The following is an 18,309-nucleotide window of genomic DNA, read 5'->3' as shown; positions in this document are numbered from 1 at the left end:
CAAAGCAATTAAAAACATGCGACAGTTTGGGATATTAAGCCAGGCTAATTAGTGCTGAGGATAACACATCCACTACCTAACACACTGAATTCTAACTTTACAGCCACATATAGCCTCATGAGTAGAGTAAAACTGGGATGAACACTAAAGAGTAAGGGAAATAGGGAGGGGTAGTAATGCATCTGTTTATTTACACAATTCTTTGGCTTAATCCCTATGCAGAACAGGTTGCTTAACAGCTAAACAGCATATGGCAGCTGCATTTGACTGGGGAAGTAAAGAATGTGCAAAATATAAGTTTAATTAAAGTGAATAGGGGTCCTGTCTTAAACCTTTACAAAAAAAATTATTTTGTTCCACCTCTTTCCATCTGGCCATAGAACAAATGTAACGAGTGGCATTTACAGGCAGGCAAATCAGGAATAGTAACACCTGCTGAACCAATCACTTAGAAAGAATTTAGCACAGCATGCACCGGCAACTGCCACATGAAAAATGGTTTGAAACAGCAAGACTGAATCCGTGGAGTGGAACAGTGACACATTTCAGGAGATCTAAATAAGCTGCTGCACAACAGATGTGCGCACACAAACAAATACACGTACACACACACGCAGTCAATGCCAGAATTACTGCCACCCTTCAAGAGAATGGGGAAAATGTATCAAATAAGCATATACACAACGAAACATGACAACTTTTGTAATTTTGCCTCTGTACAGCACCACAATGGATTTGAAATGAAGCAATCAAGATGTGATTGGAAGTATAGACTTTCAGCTTTAATTCAAGGGGTTTAACAAAAATATTGCATTAACTGTTTAGGAATTACAGCCATTTTTTTTAATATATATATTTTTTTACATAGTCCCTCCATTTTCACAGGCTCAAAAGTAATTGGTCAATTGACTGATAAGCAGTTTCATGGTTAAGTGTGGCCTGTTTCCTTATTATTTCATTACATATTAATGATATTAAGAGATAAAAGGTCTGGAGTTGAGTCCAAGTATGAACTCTCAATATTCGGTCGAAAGATGTGTGAATGTAAGTGAAGGAGTTCAATCATTAGGCTGAAAAAACAAAACAGACCTAACAGAGAGAGAGCAAAAGCAACAGGTACATTTTTAAATAGACGGAATGCACTGCCGAGCTTAGCAACACCAAAAGGCCTGGAAGACCACTAAACTAAAGTGGATGATCAAAGAATTCTTTCCTTGTTAGATTCAGTCAAAGGCTGCAAAACTGACAGGACGATGCTTCACAGTACAGATGGATAATCACCCAAAACATACTGCGAAAGCAACCCAAGAGATTCTTAATGCAAAGAAATGGAATGTTCTTAAATAGTCGAGTCAGTCACCTGAACTCAAATCAATTTAGAATGTTTTTCACTTTTTGAAGACAAAACTGAAAGCAGAAAGACCCATGAACAAGCAACAACTGACAGTGGCTGCAGCAAAGGTCTGGCAAAGCATCTCAAGGAAGTAAACTCAGCATTTAAAGTCCATAGGTTCCAGAATTCAGGCAGTCATTGACAGCAAAGGATTTGCATCCAAGTATTAAAAATCCTCATAATTATATTATTTTGTCCAATTACTTTTGAGCCTGTGAAAATGGAGGAACTATGCAGAAAATTGGCTGTAATGCCTAAATGGTTAATGCAATATTGGATTAAAGCTGAAACTCTATACTTCATCCACATTTTGAGTGCTTCATTTCAAATTCCATTGTGGTGGTGTACAAAGGCAAAATTGCAAAGATTGTGTCATGGTCCAAATACTTATGGACCCAACTGGACTTTTCCTCTTATAGTAATCATTCTCATAAAAATACAGATTTTTAAAATAACATTAGAAACAGCATTTCTCTTAAAAACATGAATAACAAAATTATTGACACATACCAGTTAATATTTTTACAATTAGTCCATAAATACATTTGACCAAATATGAGGTTGCACACATGTAAAATAAAATCACATTCGGGAAAATATGAACAAGTTTCACCTGCACAAGTCAAGTTATGGATATAAAAATGCAATATAGACAATGTAGTGGATTTTTAATGGAGTCATGTTTAAAATTATCTATTAGACACCACTTCCATAACAACTGTTTGTTATAACAAGCTGTTTGGGAAGTCTGCATAAAAAAAACCAACGAAAGCAACCCACAAAATTCAATATTGTACTCAGATGAGGCCAAAATGCTTTTTGCTCATACATATCATCAGCATATTTGGTGACAAATGGGCATTGTATCCAATAAAAAGCACCCGATACCCACCAAACTATATTTATATATTGATGGTTCAGTGGTTATTTGGAATTGTGAAGATTGCTGGCATTATTAAATATACTAAATACCAGGATACCTGGTTGTCTCAGCCAGAAGTTTTAGACTAATACATAGATGGATATTCAATATATAGATATATCTGGTGATCAGAATTAACAAAGAAATTAAATTACAGTAAGTGCCTTAGTTTTCTCCATGGGCTATACGAAATATTAATTGCAGGTTGTTAGTTTTGAAACCTGTGCTATGCATAAATACTGGGCTACTTAAGAAAATCTTTATAGAAAAAATATTGTGGTAAAATAAAAAATTACAGCATCTCCACACACTTAAAATCAAAATAACAGCCATTTTATATATTTATTTTTGCTCATCTCCATGTCAATTAACTGTTGTTAATTATTGATTTTTTAATCCCATAGACAATGATTATGATAATAAAACCCTTTTCCTTTTTGTATTATACTTTAAGCAGTTTGTACTATCATAACAACAACCTTGTTCAACATTACGCCTCCCCCATAACCCCATTTTCAGTGGTGAATCTCCAACAAGCACCAACTAGGTCAACACAGACCAAAGTAATGTAAAAAGCCACAGAAGGGTATGGAAGGCTATGTTCCTGTTTATTGCAGCAGAATAATTTTTTGAATTTCCTGCACTAAAATAGCATGTAGGGCTTTCCTTCTTTATCCATTTTAACTTACTGAGTATTTTTAAATTCAGTGCTTAGTGTTTAGTGCATGTTATTCGCTATGAATAAATAAAACATAACCACAGAAAAATAATTTTTCAATTTCTTTAAAGAAACTTGAAAAATGTGAACCAACTACTTGGGCACTTTTGCAAATGGAAGTCACAAATGATTTTTCCCAAACATATAGTTTCTGTGGAAACGAGGTAATTGAGTAATTAAGAGTGACAATTTAACATCTAGACCTTTAATAATCCTATTCAACTTAGCTGGGTTGAAAGACATTCACTCATTTATTTTCAGTAATATCTTTCACTATTTTACTTTGGGCCACATGCTCAGAGCAGAGAAAAAGAAGTCATTGTTAACTAAGAATCAAATGCATCTGAATCTTTGTAATATTTATGATGCACAGACAGACGTACTTTTGAGGTAAATCCCTCTCATAGGACAATTCTACTGGAAAAGTAGCTCACATTCTAAAGCTGTATACATACTCCATATAAACATACTGTATGTTTACTCTCATGACTGCAAATTCACACAACTGGGCAATGGCCAGCTCCTTAGGAATTTTGCTCAAGCTTGAGTAGACCCACTTCCAAATCTGATGCTCTCTGCTCACTTGTCTCACCACAATCCTGCTCAGCTTCCAGGACTCAGGGACCATGTCAGAGTCCAGTGTGACAGCCCACACCGGGATTACAGAGGATCAGAGCTGACAGGTACCATTGCTTCAGAGCCTTTGGGACATGGCCCAATGCCACCCACTACATCACTCCATCTATTGCAGACAATCTCCCAGGTATAACAGAAAATATGGAGCAAATAAATTAGAAACAGATCTTCACTCTCATATGTTCGCTTTCTGGATCCTCAGCCAAGAGGTTCATGAATATCAACCTCCGACATTTAACAGAGGACTTCAAAGTGCAGCACAAATCATCAATTCCAACCTGCATTCCAGCTCTACAATGAGTTTCTGTAGTGTTTTTGTAAATAAAAAAAAGCATATTTTCTACTCTCAAGTGCATTACTGTATAAGAATGAAAATAGAAAATTGAAAACTGTTATGGCAAATATTGAGTCTTGAGGCTTATTTTTCCAATTTTCTTATATATATATATATATATATATATATATATATATATATATATATATATATATATATATATATATATATATATCTATCTATCTATCTATCTATCTATCTATATATATATATATATATATATATACACATACACATACATATATACATATATATATATATATATATATATATATATATATATATATATATATATATATAGATAGACAGATAGATAGATATACATAAAAGAAAATTGTAAAATAAGCAAAGACTATATTTGCCATAACAGCTTTCATGAAAATGCCCTGTGATGGACTGGCAACCCATCCAGTGTATTATTGCCAGTGTTCCCAGGAAAGGCGTTTTCTAACCACTGTTACCCTGACCAGGATGTGGTTACTGAACATGGTTGGGTGAGTTTTTGTGTTTATGTATGAGAGTTAAACACAACTATCCATAATGTTTTACACTGACACTTTCCTTTGTTTGTGTTATTTTACACGGTTTAATTCTGATTATATGATATTCATATCTTGGTGGCTGTTGAGTATTTCTATACTAGCCCTTACTATCTGGCAACTATTTAATTAGCTGTCCTGGTCACTGCTCTTCCAGAGCAAGCATAGGTCAGCATGATTCCTGTCTCAATGGGCCTCTATTAGCACTTGTTGCAGTTCCTATTTATGACCACTCGGTGTGGTAAGTTTATGGAGCTAAATGGGGCAATGAGCACACTTTAAAAAACTGTTGGCCACTCAAAAGTGGTAATTAGGATTTCAACAGAATTTAAAATGTATGTAAGTTGTTATTGAGGACTTTATGAAGATTAACATTTATATATGGGGATCTGCCCCACCTACCGCTAGCTGCCAGTGTAGTTAATCATAAATACAATACAGCACACCTCAATATCATAATAAAGTCTCCAGAACAGTCAGCACAGGGTTTGGGGTCATGGAATTGTTTTCATGAATAAATTAGTCTGAAGTACATCTTCACAGAAAATGGCTTTTTTTCCTTCATAAAATATTCTTGCTTCACAGAGCATTACAGGCTTGCTAGTTTTTGAAATGAGACTTAAACAACTTGGGAAGAAATTGGGAAGAAATCTGCCAAATTAACACTGAAACTAGGGTTTGACTTTCATTACATTGACTCAACCCACTACAGTGTTTATGTGAGACATTGTGACTAACTGGAGGAGAAGATAAGGATTGTAGCCTTTTCTCTTCTGAGTAAGCAGAGTGGATGTGGCTGACAGCATGCACAATAATAGAACAATGGTAGCAGGAAAGGGAATACTCCACTCCTTTTGTCTCATTCAGATGCTCTAATCTTGCCCTTTTGCTCTAACAGGAGGTAGAGAGGTGTCTTTGGTTCTTACATCAGCACTCTCTTACTGAGCACATTTTGTACAGTCAATTATATATGCTACTAGATGTCAAAGAAAAACTTTGTCATTTTCCAAAGATAATCTTCATCATGTTTTGCTATTATAAAGAGATGTTTTGGTGTTTTTAGGTGAAATAGGCTTCCATAGGGCATAGAACAAAAATGAAATTTTATAATCTCTACACTAATAATGACATACAGTACTGTGCAAAAGTTTTAGGCACATGCAAATATGCCTTCAAAATAATGAAATTAAATGTTTCTACATTTTTAAAAAATAGAGCAAATAGAGCAGTAAATAGTAGTAAATGAAACAAAGTCAATATTTGGTGTGACAAAAAATAAAAATAAAAATAGTAGTCTCCGGTACAATTAGTGCAGTTTTAGAATGTAATGAGCTGTAAGTTTTATTGAGCATCTTGCAGAACCAGCCACAGTTCTTCTGGAGACTTTGACTGTCGCACTTGCTTCTTAATTTGCAGCAAAATCCAACAGCCTTCATTATATTTTTTGTCTGAAACATGGTCTCTTACATAATATGCTGCTTTCTTTAACGACATACAAACATTTTTTCTGTAACATTTAATTTTGTGCTAGAAAACTAATGTTTGGAATCTGAAATGTTTTTTACTGAATTGGTAATGAAGTCATAAAATAAAGAAATCTATAACAAAGTTTGTACTAAAAAAAATAGCGTGCCTAAAACTTTTGCACAGTACTGTATTCTATCACTTGTAGCATTATTTGCAATTTATAGTATGAACTGACATAATAAAACATTGCACATAATCTTATAGCTTGCCTGGGACTATTTCAGTTACTACTATTTTAAGAAGTAATAAGCTGCACAGATGTGCTGAGAAAATAAATTAACAATATATATTCAGCATGTCTTCAAATCCCACCCTTTGGAGTTGATCTTTAATTACTCTACTAGAGTACTGGAGTAGAGTAGACTGCTAGCAGCAGATTGATCGATCGATTTGCCTGTCTGTCTGTCTGCCTAATCCATCTATCCATCCATCCATCCAAATTTATTAAATAATTATAAAAAATTACAAATGAAACAAATGAAATCTACTCGATCTCATAAAGTGCATGCACTGTAGTTGAAACATTATTGAACAGGACGCATATGCTCTCTAGACGATGCAGTAGACTTTATTTGCTAAAAAGTATAACTGAAGACTGAACACTAGGCTGAATGTCACGATTCCCCCTTGAAGCAGCGTGCTCTAAGCGCGAATGCGCGAGCACCTGCTTTTCCGTTGTTAACTGTAATGACATCTGGACACGTGCTTTTGTTTATGTTTCTGTCTCCTCCCTGTTCTGTCATTGGCTGGGATTTCACGTGGGTCTGAATTGCTCTCAGCTGCTAGTGGTTTAGATGCTGATTATGTCCGCATATATACCGCGTGCCTCCCAGCACACAACGCGGAAGATTAAATGTTTAGAGCTAGTTTAACGCTAGTCATAGTCATAGTCATAGTCAGCGCTGGATTATCCGCTTCCAGCCCCTTGTCATAGTTCGTTTCTTGTTTTGTTTATTGACCTAGATTCCTGCCTTGCCCCGTGTATGCCTGTTTGCCAATCGCCTGACCTCTTGCATGTTTGTGGATTACGTTTTGGATCACGTTTTGGATTTGTCTGCCTGTCTCTCTTTCTAATATACAACTGTTCATCCTGCACTTGCATCCGTTCTATCTCTGCACCGTCACGATTCGTGACACTGAAATGCTCAATTTAAATAAAACCCATAATCTTATTTGTTTCTGGTTCAAATTAAGTCACCTCTTCCACACAATAACACCCCAGAAAATAAGCTACAAATACAGTACGTCTACTAATTAATGCTCAGCCTGCCAAAGCATGAATAATTTATAACCAGTATGAAAATATCACATTTGCATTAATAATTACTGGCAGCCCTCAACAGAAGCTGTGGCACTGGTGAGTAATGAGGACTTAAAGAGAAACAGTCATTTTGATTGCTTGAAGAGGATACCATGTTCATTTGACAAGGCACCCTCAGATAGCAATCTCAGGGCAATTCCTTTTAGTTATAGTAAAGGGAATTACTGACTCAAATTCTTGGACTGAATACAGAGACTTGTGATGAAATGATGGTCACATGTAGGGGACTGCATTCAGAGTTAGTTACGTGTGCATAGTGAGGAGATATTACCAAAATTGTGCATGATGTTATTAAGATCCTCCAATATAACTAGGGACTCATATGGTAAGGGATGCACAGGAGTTACACGTCATGCAAAAAAACTGTCGCGTCTTATGTGAGGTTCTGAGCTTAAGTGGATTTTGCTTGTGTGATATTGGATTGAGCGAGGAGCAGTACTATGGTCACTGCCACTGTGTGACAGTTTGATAGTATGTCTATGTCTATGTTTGATAGTATGTCTAACTCTAGTATGTCAAGCTGAAATGTATGGTTTTTGCATGTAAATCATCACAGAGAAGACAGTTTTTTAATCAGAGACATTGTTATATTAAGGGTAAAAGTGAACTCAATGTAGCAGATGAATGCTCAGTCAACATATCCTTCAAACTGTTTTCTTTACAGGAGAACATGTTAAATTAACAACTACATTGGCAAATCAAAATAGTGAATTAAACCATGATATAACAGCCTCAATATTTCACACGCATTACAATTTGCTTATGTTCAATTAGTATAAATTGTTTGCACAATTACCTTTTTCAGTGAGCTAAATTTTTGGCCCAGTCTGTCGCTTCTGCTGCAACTCGGCAGCATTTTTCCTTCTTGCATAAGATGTATGCTTTGTGCCACTGTACTTCTAGTTCATCATGCAAAAAATAAGATGTGCTGGATCAAGCGTTATTTCATAAGCTATTGTATATGAGGATTGAAGACATGAGCACACTGGGAGAAAACCATGGTATTTGCTTTAAAGTGCCCCCCAAAATTTTCCAAAATAACATAAATGAAATTATACTGTATCAAGTAATACTAACTTTAACTTATTAACTTTAGATCCAACATATAATGCCACATAAATAAGAAAGATTATAGGCATAATCAGCAAAGTGTTATAGTATAGAAACATTATTTACATTTTCTAATATCACCAAACGTAATTGGACACCTGACTATCACACCCATATGTCCCAATTCCAAATCCAGGATTATTAACACAGAGCTGGTTACACCTTTTGCTGTTATAATAACCTACACTCTTCTGGGAAGGCTTTCCATTAGATTCTGAACTGTGGCTGTGGGACTTGTGCTCATTCAGCCCCAAGAACATTAGTGAGGTTGGGCGCTCATGTCAAGTCAGAAGGCCCACCAAATATGTTTGGTGGGGTTGATGTCAGGGTTCTTCCACATCAACCTTGGCAAAGGATATCTTTATGGACCTCGCATTGTGCATAGGAGCACTGTCATGATGAAATACGTTTTTAATTCCAGTGAAGGGAAATCTTAATGCTACATTAATATGCCATATTCACCAATTCCTGACAATTTTGTGCTTACAACTTTGTCTCAACAGTTTTGGGAAGAACCAGATATGGGTGTGATGGTCAGGTGTTCACATACTTTTGGCCATATAGTGTATAACTATATTTAAACTTCTTTAAACACAACACTGCTACACAGTTTCTATTTTGCTGGATTCAGAAATGGCCTCCTCCAATATCTGCCTGTTTCAAATAAAGACAGAAATTAAATGAACATTCTGAACAACATCTTTTCAACAAGTTTTTGTAAACTTCAATAAATTCTGTAATAAAGCATTGCTGTGATTTACTGGTAAGCAATTTTTCTGCTACTATAATTATTTTAACTCAGCGCTCAAACTCAGGTAGCACTGGTGCTCCCACTTCAGAATATTCAGAAGCACCGACAAACTATTTGTGGGACCAATATATGTGCACATGCAACCTGTGCCACCGAGTGAAAACATGGTGGTTACAGATGTAGCCTAGATAGCTTACATTAAGGCTTGGCTGTGTAGTGGAAGGGCCATTACACCAGAACTAATTTCTTTATCAGGACTTTTTTCCATTATTGTTCCCTTATCTGATTAGTTAAGCTATGAACACTTCCTCAACATTACTCTCCACATTATCATTATCATTCACTTCATCTTCCTCCTCCTCCTCCTCCTCCTCATCATCATCACCAGCAACTTTCTTTACTTACACCTTCTTTTTCTGCACCCCACAACCAAAACCTAATGGCCTTAATTGATTATAAGCAGGATGTGTACATGATTTACCAAAATTTATTTGATGTTTATCAGTTCAATAATGAGGATTCATTCGTAATTTACCAGTAGTGGATGAAATGCTTCTCATAAAAATCTTCTCATAAACCTAAATGCACATTCATTAAATGTAATAAAATCTAAGTATTCAACTAGCATTAAACTAGTGACACCTTTTTAGTGCAATGTGGTTGCTTGAGTGTAAACCTATTGGAATTTAACACTGGATTCATGACTGAAATTAAAAAGATCAGATGGCATTAGTTATTGCTGTTGGAATGACAAACTGGAAGTCGCTGAGCGCTGTATCAGATCCATACCCCAACACGTGCACAAGCAAGACAATACATCTGTCTCTGTATAATCTGTCTGACTCTCCATCTCCATTACAAATAGGTATGAAATGGTTACTGGTTTAACAATAAACCACAACAGTATTCCCCGACAGTTAGTATTACATTTAATTATCATTAAAACTTGTGGTAAATGCTGTCCACACACACCCAGCATGAGTCTGACACAGACGCAGCATGGAACGTTGTTTTTTGAGCATGAAATAAAACTAAAAAATTAAACGCGTCTGCTCAATTCAGCATGAGCCGAATGAGTCAGAGTCGCAGCAGGAGTCAGATTTCATTTATCACATTATGAGAATGAAGGCCTGCCGACTGACACGGGAAGAGTGGAGGCGAGCTGACTGACACGGGAAGAGTGCAGGCGAGCTGACTGACACGGGAAGAGTGAGGCGAGCCGACTGACAGGAAGAGTGAAAGCGAGCTGACTGACAGGAAGAGTGAAGGCGAACTGACTGAAAGGAAGAGTGAAGGCAAGCTGACTGACAGGAAGAGTGAAAGTGACCCGACTGACACTGGAAAAGTGAAGGCGAGCTGACTGACAAGACGATGGCGAAACATTTATTTTAATATAAGCGAGTTTACCATTGTACTGTTTTGTTTTGTCATAATAATGAACCCACCATTCAAGCAATTGCCACTAATTCAAAGGCGAAAGTGAAATGCGCACAGCCACACGGGCATTCATAAGTGATTTAAAAGCGAGGGGGAAAAGAGTGAGAGGCACCAATGAAGCGGCAAAGCCCCCTTTCACAGCAACTTTCTTCTGGCAAGCTCTGCAGACAGGGTTACCATCTTCTATTAAGTTTCCCTCAGCATTTTTATAAAATCCAAAATATGACCACACTTCGGATTTGGTCCTCTTGGAAGGTTGGAAATTCTCCCGCATGCCGTCACTGCCTTCTGCCGTTTTCTCTAACTGAACTAAATGATTTTTATAACTATAAAAAAAGCAAAATGACAGTGGGGGCGGTGCTGCGGTGGGCAAGTGATGTGCGGTGTGTGGCCGAACACAAAGATAAAACCTGTTTCAATGTTTCAATGTGTGTATCAGTACTTTTTGTACATGTTCAGCACATTTTAACAATTCCGTGATGCTACTGATAACCGTAATATATTTTCATACCGTTACATCTCTAACTTCAAATGCACATTCATAAATACAAAGAAAAATCACTGTGCAAGGTTGTGGTCTATACTTATTCTACTTTAACCCCCTCACTAAGCTCCAGCTTAAAAACATTAAAACTGAACAGGATCGTCTTTGCAAGAAATAAGTTAATGACACAAAAAGCAAGAAGAGCACAAATGCCCATTAAAACACTCGCTCATACACAAACATGCACACACAGTACTGCATCCTGGATTGAGCCGTAATATAAAAGAAAAGAGATGTAAATATCTTTTTGTGTCATAAAAATCAAACCTTCTACTCAGAGAGGACGCATTGTCTGATTTATGTTTTGCTGAAGCTAAAGCATAGCAATGCACTGAGCTATTTAACTGAATGCCAGCTTGCACTAATGAGGAGCAAATACCAAACAGAATATTCAAGTAAAGCTTTGAAATGATGCGTTATATTTAGCAGCGCGAAAACAACTGCCATGCTACCACATGTGTGGCTACACAAATGCGCGCGCGCGCACGCACACACACACACACACACACATTATAACTCCTAGAATAATATCTCTGTACCTCTGAGACATGATCAGTGTCAAAGACTTATCAGAGACTGATTCCTATTTGAACTTGTAAATTCTGTGATTATAAAACACCAAAATAATCCATCGGATAATCAGCTAAACATGGCTACCTTCATTATCAAACAAAAGAAGCAATGCAGGAAGAATATCGATTCCTTCAGGTAACAGTAGGCACAGGTAACAACAAGCCACATTACTACACAATACATTAATTAGCACTTGCTGCACTAACCTTCTTGGTAAAATCCATAGCTTTGAGGATGGAAAGGTTGAGTGTCTCCAGGGATGCAAGCACACCTTCATAGTCCCCCATGTGTTTGGCAAAGTAGTCTGGGTAATAAGACAAGCATAGGGAAAAGAAGAGAAGAGACCATTTAAGAGACTATTTTACCATTTCAAAATATTCAGGATCTAACCTAATTTATTAACCGACTGTTGTGAAGATTTTACATTAATATGAGCAAGGGGTTTTTAATTTTATGTGGGTGGGAGATATAAAGCTCACGCAATCAGGTTTATTAACAAGTAAACTCTGACATAATAAAACATTGCACATAATCTTATAGCTTGCCTGGGACTATTTCAGTTACTACTATTTTAAGAAGTAATAAGCTGCACAGATGTGCTGAGAAAATAAATTAACAATATATATTCAGCATGTCTTCAAATCCCACCCTTTGGAGTTGATCTTTAATTACTCTACTAGAGTTTATTGGGTGCTTGCACAGCACTGAATAGCATCTTCAGTAACTTATTTTTCCTGGTCAGGGTCATGGTGGTTTAAATGACAAATTTGTTTATATTTGAGAAATGGAAGCACCCAAGTTAGTTCGAAAATATTGTGGCGAGGAGCAAACAAAAATAATAACTACAGGAGCAGACGAGACTGGTCAGAATTCTTAAGTAGCAAAAGGGAGCGGGAAGTTTAACAAATCCCATACACACCTCCACTACTGCGCAAACCACCTAATGACTGCCAATCACCTGTCGCGTGACTGTTGTTACCCAGCCTATCAACTAATTCCAAACTCGTTGTCGATGTTTATGGTTGTTTAGTAGATAATCTATACATAGACTAGATTTGTATAGTGCAGTTTAAAGCTCTTAATGTTTAATGGATGATCTATAAACTACATCAACTTGTCTATAGTGACAACTTCAAATTCAGTTCTTGTTGATTCTATTGATAGATTTTATGACATTGTTGAAAGACAATTAAACATGTGATGAACTATTAAGAACATTAGTCAATAGGCAGCTTCATAGCATTCTATATGATTTGTAGAGTTTCTAAAGCAGATTACCCAAATACAGTGTTACCTTATTTGTGTATCCATTTACCATCAATATCCATTTACACATTATTTATCAACACACAGATGGGTTTACAAAGCTCCTGTGCATTTGCAGGACATTTGAGCAGACACTGTAGGGAGGGACAAGTTGCTATTGAGAACGGGATGGAGTTGGAAGCAAGAATAATGAAATTCACCACATTATCCATGCAAAATAATGTACATCTACATGCATTCTCTCTCCCACTAAACCAACACGCACATACAGACAGTTCTTTTGATACTCACCACAAAGTTCCTTTGTGTCAACATTACTAACACATCACAGAAAAGATGGTGGCATATAGAGGAACAGAGAAGGAGAGACAAGAGGAGAGTGAGATATGAGACAAGGAAGAATCCATACATGCAGACAAATCACAGGGATAAAGATCAAATTAGATCCCCTAGGTAGTTACACACATTCACCTGCACCAACCTTTAATGCACTGATTATGATCACTGAAATATGCCATGGGCCATATGGGACTCGAGTGATTGCTCTTAATTAACATCCAAAGGATAATCAGTAAAGCAACCCAACTATATGTGAGCTGAGTCATAAGTGGACCAAAAAAACTCCTCAATAAATCAACTTCAGTAGAAAATGGCTTACTATGTAAATCAGAGCAAATCAATTACCAAAGAACAACACAAAAAGGGAAGTATACTGGTGGCAGAGGTGATACAGCACTTTAAATAATAGCTTGTGTGTGTGTGTGTGTGTGTGTGTGTGTGTGTGAGAGAGAGAGAGAGAGAGAGAACGAGAGAGAGAGAGAGAGAAGCTGTCACACTCACATAGGGAAATTCATCTGAAACACAGACTATCATCTACCAGCCCGCACCTGTCCTGACTGTTGCTGAATTCAAAGTAAGAACACTAACTGCTTCCTATATAATAGGCAGTCGGATCACCTTTTTATGTCATTCTATTAAACAAAAAAGAATCTTAGGAATGATTGGCAGATGTAATTTCGGAATATCAGCTATCATCTTGTGTTCTAGTTCAAATGTGTGTTCATCCAATAACAAATTTTATGTGATAAACAGTACCTCTGAAGACCTAGAAGGGAAAAAAGAAGAGAGAGAGAGTGAAGGAGAGGGAAGATAATAAAAAGACCACAGCCAATAAAGACTTTAGAGGACAGCAGTTCACTTGTCCTGTCTCCTATCCACCGGCCTCTTTCATCAGTGCCAGCTTCCATTTTTCTACCCCCACTTTTGATCTAGGGATTTTTTTTTTTATTCCTTTTCCCTCAACTTAAAATAGAAGCATCATCAACAAAGAAGAGCAAAGAGGCACCTCATCCACCTCCACCTAAAAAAAGAGCATAAAAAATAGGGGTTAATGTCATGAGACTGACATTAACCCGTTAACAAATCTTGTGGCACTCTCTTTACTGAGGCTCTTGAAGTACATTTCTCTCTGCCAGCCTTTATTAATGATGAAGCCTTGAGCATGGAAAGTCAGAAATAAAACTATGGTTCCTCCTTTTAATGTCAAATTTAAGCCAAATATCAAACCATATGGTTCAGCTTTAAGGCAGTTAATAGTATACATACCACAGTGAAACCAAAAGATACCATAGTAAAAAATATGGTTACAGAATCATGCTTATATATGCAATAACCATAGTTACCATAAAACATCATAGCAACCATGTGTATATAGTAACCATAGCTATCATTAAGTACTGCAGTAAAATAATTGTAGTATCATGGAAGGTTCAGGCTTTGATAACCATAGATACCATAAAGGACCATATGAACAGTATAGTAAAACATAGTGAATTTCCTTATGCAACATACAAAAAGAAAAAAAAAAACAATAAAAAAAATTATTAATTTGCCTTCCTTCCACCCTATCACTTTTAGCACTGTGCAAGCACATTTACTCTAGGCATTGTATATTTAGTTTGTTAAAATACTCTATACTCAGAGACGATATCAAGTTAATTCACAAAAAAATTATATATACTATCATCATCAGTACTTAAACCTGCCTGCAATCTGTCCTGTAACTTAAGAACCATAAAATACAAACTGCTACTACAGTGTTATGCTAGACGCGACGTCTCGTTCCCTTCTCAGGGAACAGGGTTACATTTGTAACCCAGACGTTCCCTTATCTGGGAACAGGGTTACATGCGTAACCCAGACGTTTTTTTTTGCCAGGCTTGTTATGCTACCACCTCGGGCTATACACCATAGTGAAATGATTTACTTAATCTCTTGTTGAAATGGATACAGTGAGTTACACATTTCACAATATTGTTTGATCTCAAGGTCAACCATTTATGTGCTCATTTAGGATTATCATATATAATGTCGTCTCATTTTTTACATTTATTTCAACCCTAGAAATCTTAGTCTGAATTCAGAAGTCATAACTATGGTGGTTGTTGTTCAGTTAAAAACAAATTCTAAATGTTTTTCAGAATTTCATAAAGATACAAAGTAAAATTTTTAATTCGGTTGAGTTCATCATAGTCTTTGGCCATGTGAAGGTAAAAAGTGTGGCCTGGCACTCATTTACTAAGAGTTTTCTATGAGAGCTACTAAATGTTTATATATTATTTTATAATTTAAATATTATGTTTGACAGGCAGTCTCAGAGACACTTCTCATTTTCTACATATATACACCAGATATAGAGAGTTTTGCTAGGTGGATGAAAAAACTACCTGCAGAATGAGCTACAAAAGAAAAGAAGGAAGAGGACAATTTTAGAATTGTTCTCACAGCTCCAGGGTCTGATGTTTGATCCTTTGCTCAGGTTACTGCATGTGTGGAGCTTCATATGTCTGCATGGGTTTCCAAACACATGCCAGTAAATGCACTGACTACTTTAAATTAAATCTGGTACGATTCAGTGTGTGTGATGGCCGGTGATGGCCTGGTGTCCCATATAGAGTGCACCCCTGCCTTTCACCCAGTATATCCAGACTCTATATCCACCAGGATTAAAGGGATGAAGATGAATGTATGAATGAATAAATGATAAATCAAGAACAGCAGAGACAGATTTCAATTACCCCCCTTTTTTTTTAACCAGAGGACAAAAAATTGAATTTCCATCTATTTGGGGGGTTGCCCGGGTTTGCATTGAATTTATTTGTGATGTCACACTTCACAGTAGTGGTTAATGGTTCATATAAAAGTAGAGACTCAGGGCTCTATGAATTTTCATACCTATTTTTTTTTACCTAGCCTACTAGGTTTATATTTTTTATAAATTTTATTGTGCCAGTTGTATATAGTGTTATACTATCAAAAAAGCTTTAGTTGTGCTGTCTGTTTTATCTCTGCAGTGGGTGCACACCTACCCATCGTCCCCTGCTCAAAAGTAGCTAAACACAGTTGCAATACTTTACACACAGAAACCCAACAGTGTCCTGTCTGATCTTATAATTGAATTGCGGTGATAAAATAATTAAATTGTTTATTCTGATTGAAAATGTCCTATAAGTTGACCTGCATTCCGCCAATGGAGTGGAACACTGGTTTACTGCTAGAAAAAGTTAATTAAAATTCAAATCAATACAGGCAAACAGGGAAGAGAGACTAATCAAATCCCATTCTGGAAGACTGCAGTTATTCTTTCTCCATTTAATCAGCTTCAACCTTTTTCTCTCCTCTTTCCTCTCCTATCCTCATTTTCTCCCCATTATTCCTTGCTTGTCAACATTGTTCTCTTTAACCTCCCCCACACCGCACACTGTGCCCTCTACACCTCTTCCACTTTTATCTATTCATTGTGTTTCCTCTGTCTTTTTCCTGCCCTCCTTGCCTTTGGGCTCTAATGGTTCATTATTTCTTAAGAATTGTGCTGTGGAATTGGAGAACAAGGAGCACACACTCCACTTTTACATAATTCATTCTGAAATGTGATTAAAAGACAATGCACACAGTGGAGCATCCCTGCCACCAGAGACACTAAAACACACACACACACACACACACACACACACACACACACACACACACACACACATATGTATGAGAGAGAGAGAGAATAAAGACAGCAAGGCAATGAGAGAACATCTAGTTCTGCTTCATAAATGCAGATATTAAAATAGTTAAAGATGATGTAGGGTGCCCACAGCTTCTTCCCTCTTCTCGCTCTGCAGGCTCTCCATTTTTTCCTCATTTTATTTCTGACTGTCAGCTTGAATCCTTTTCACTTGTTTTTGTGAATGTGCTCTATTATCACATTGCTTTAGCATCCTCGTCACTCATATTAAACTGGACATTCACCTGGTGTTATCAGAATCAATGGTGTGGAAAAGATTCTCCAGTTCTTCTTCATTCAGGGTCCCGTCGGAGAAGAAGGCCTGGAACTCATCCAGGGAAAGCTTTCCATCATCTGCAAGAAGACAGAGAGAAAGCCAGAGAAAAGGATTTCAGTCACATGCTCTGTATTTCTTTGTATTTGGTTTGTATTTTGCATTCAGACAGATGATAAATTAAGTGCAATTAAGTGCAGGCCCACATGAGACAGAGACCATAGTGTCCTGATTAATGCACAAACAGTCATGGGAAAAAGAAAATACACCTTCAAGTGTCCTCTCCAACTTTTATAAACAAACAAATAACCTCAAGTGACAACAAAAAACAACAGATTTCCACATGTTGTCCAAATGTATTCCATAAGTGTTTTATTCCCTTAAAATAAACCAACATTCAGAAACCATGTGGGGGAAAAAACAAGTACATCCTACAATTCAGTAACATGTAGAACAACTTTTAGAAACAATAACCTGAAGTAAACATTTTTCTTTACAACATTGCTTCTATTCATTGATGTTTGAAGGGATTAATTTATGCACAGCTCTCTTAAGATGCCACCACAGAATCTCAACGGGTTGAGGTCTAGATTTTGACTTTTCCAATACCTTGGATTTTTTTCTTCATTAGTCATTAACATGTCGATTTGATGACATGCTTGAGATGACTGTTCTGTTGTACAGCTCTTGGGCATTTCTTTATATATCCATTATGTTTCTTTATAATTTAAATCTCTATAATGTATCTTTATAATAGTCTGATCTTGGACAGAAATAGTCATTAAAAGTAGTAGCCTTCTTTGCATTTTTGCTCAACACCAACTTATTTACTGACTTTTCTGGACAACTAAAATGGTGTTAAATTAATACATTATACATAACTAGGGTTTCAGGGCTTGAAACATTGCAA

General features: G+C 36.6%; 1 protein-coding gene across 2 annotated transcripts in view; it reads right to left on the bottom strand.

Moving 5' to 3' along the window:
- Positions 1-18,309, bottom strand: part of necab2 (N-terminal EF-hand calcium binding protein 2) — a 101,456-nt gene that overhangs the window by 37,004 nt on the left and 46,143 nt on the right. For both annotated transcript variants that reach the window (XM_047155073.2, XM_047155072.2), the window contains exons 3-5: positions 17,371-17,479; positions 13,363-13,388; positions 12,012-12,109 (exon numbers count right to left, since the gene is read on the bottom strand). In XM_047155073.2, coding sequence (XP_047011029.1) covers positions 12,012-12,109; positions 13,363-13,388; positions 17,371-17,479 — 233 coding nt within the window. The remainder of the gene's footprint in view (positions 1-12,011; positions 12,110-13,362; positions 13,389-17,370; positions 17,480-18,309) is intronic.

Source organism: Ictalurus punctatus, chromosome 4, assembly GCF_001660625.3.
Source record: "Ictalurus punctatus breed USDA103 chromosome 4, Coco_2.0, whole genome shotgun sequence".
Taxonomy (NCBI): Eukaryota; Metazoa; Chordata; class Actinopteri; order Siluriformes; family Ictaluridae; genus Ictalurus; species Ictalurus punctatus.
This window is presented reverse-complemented; position numbering and strand designations above follow the sequence as displayed.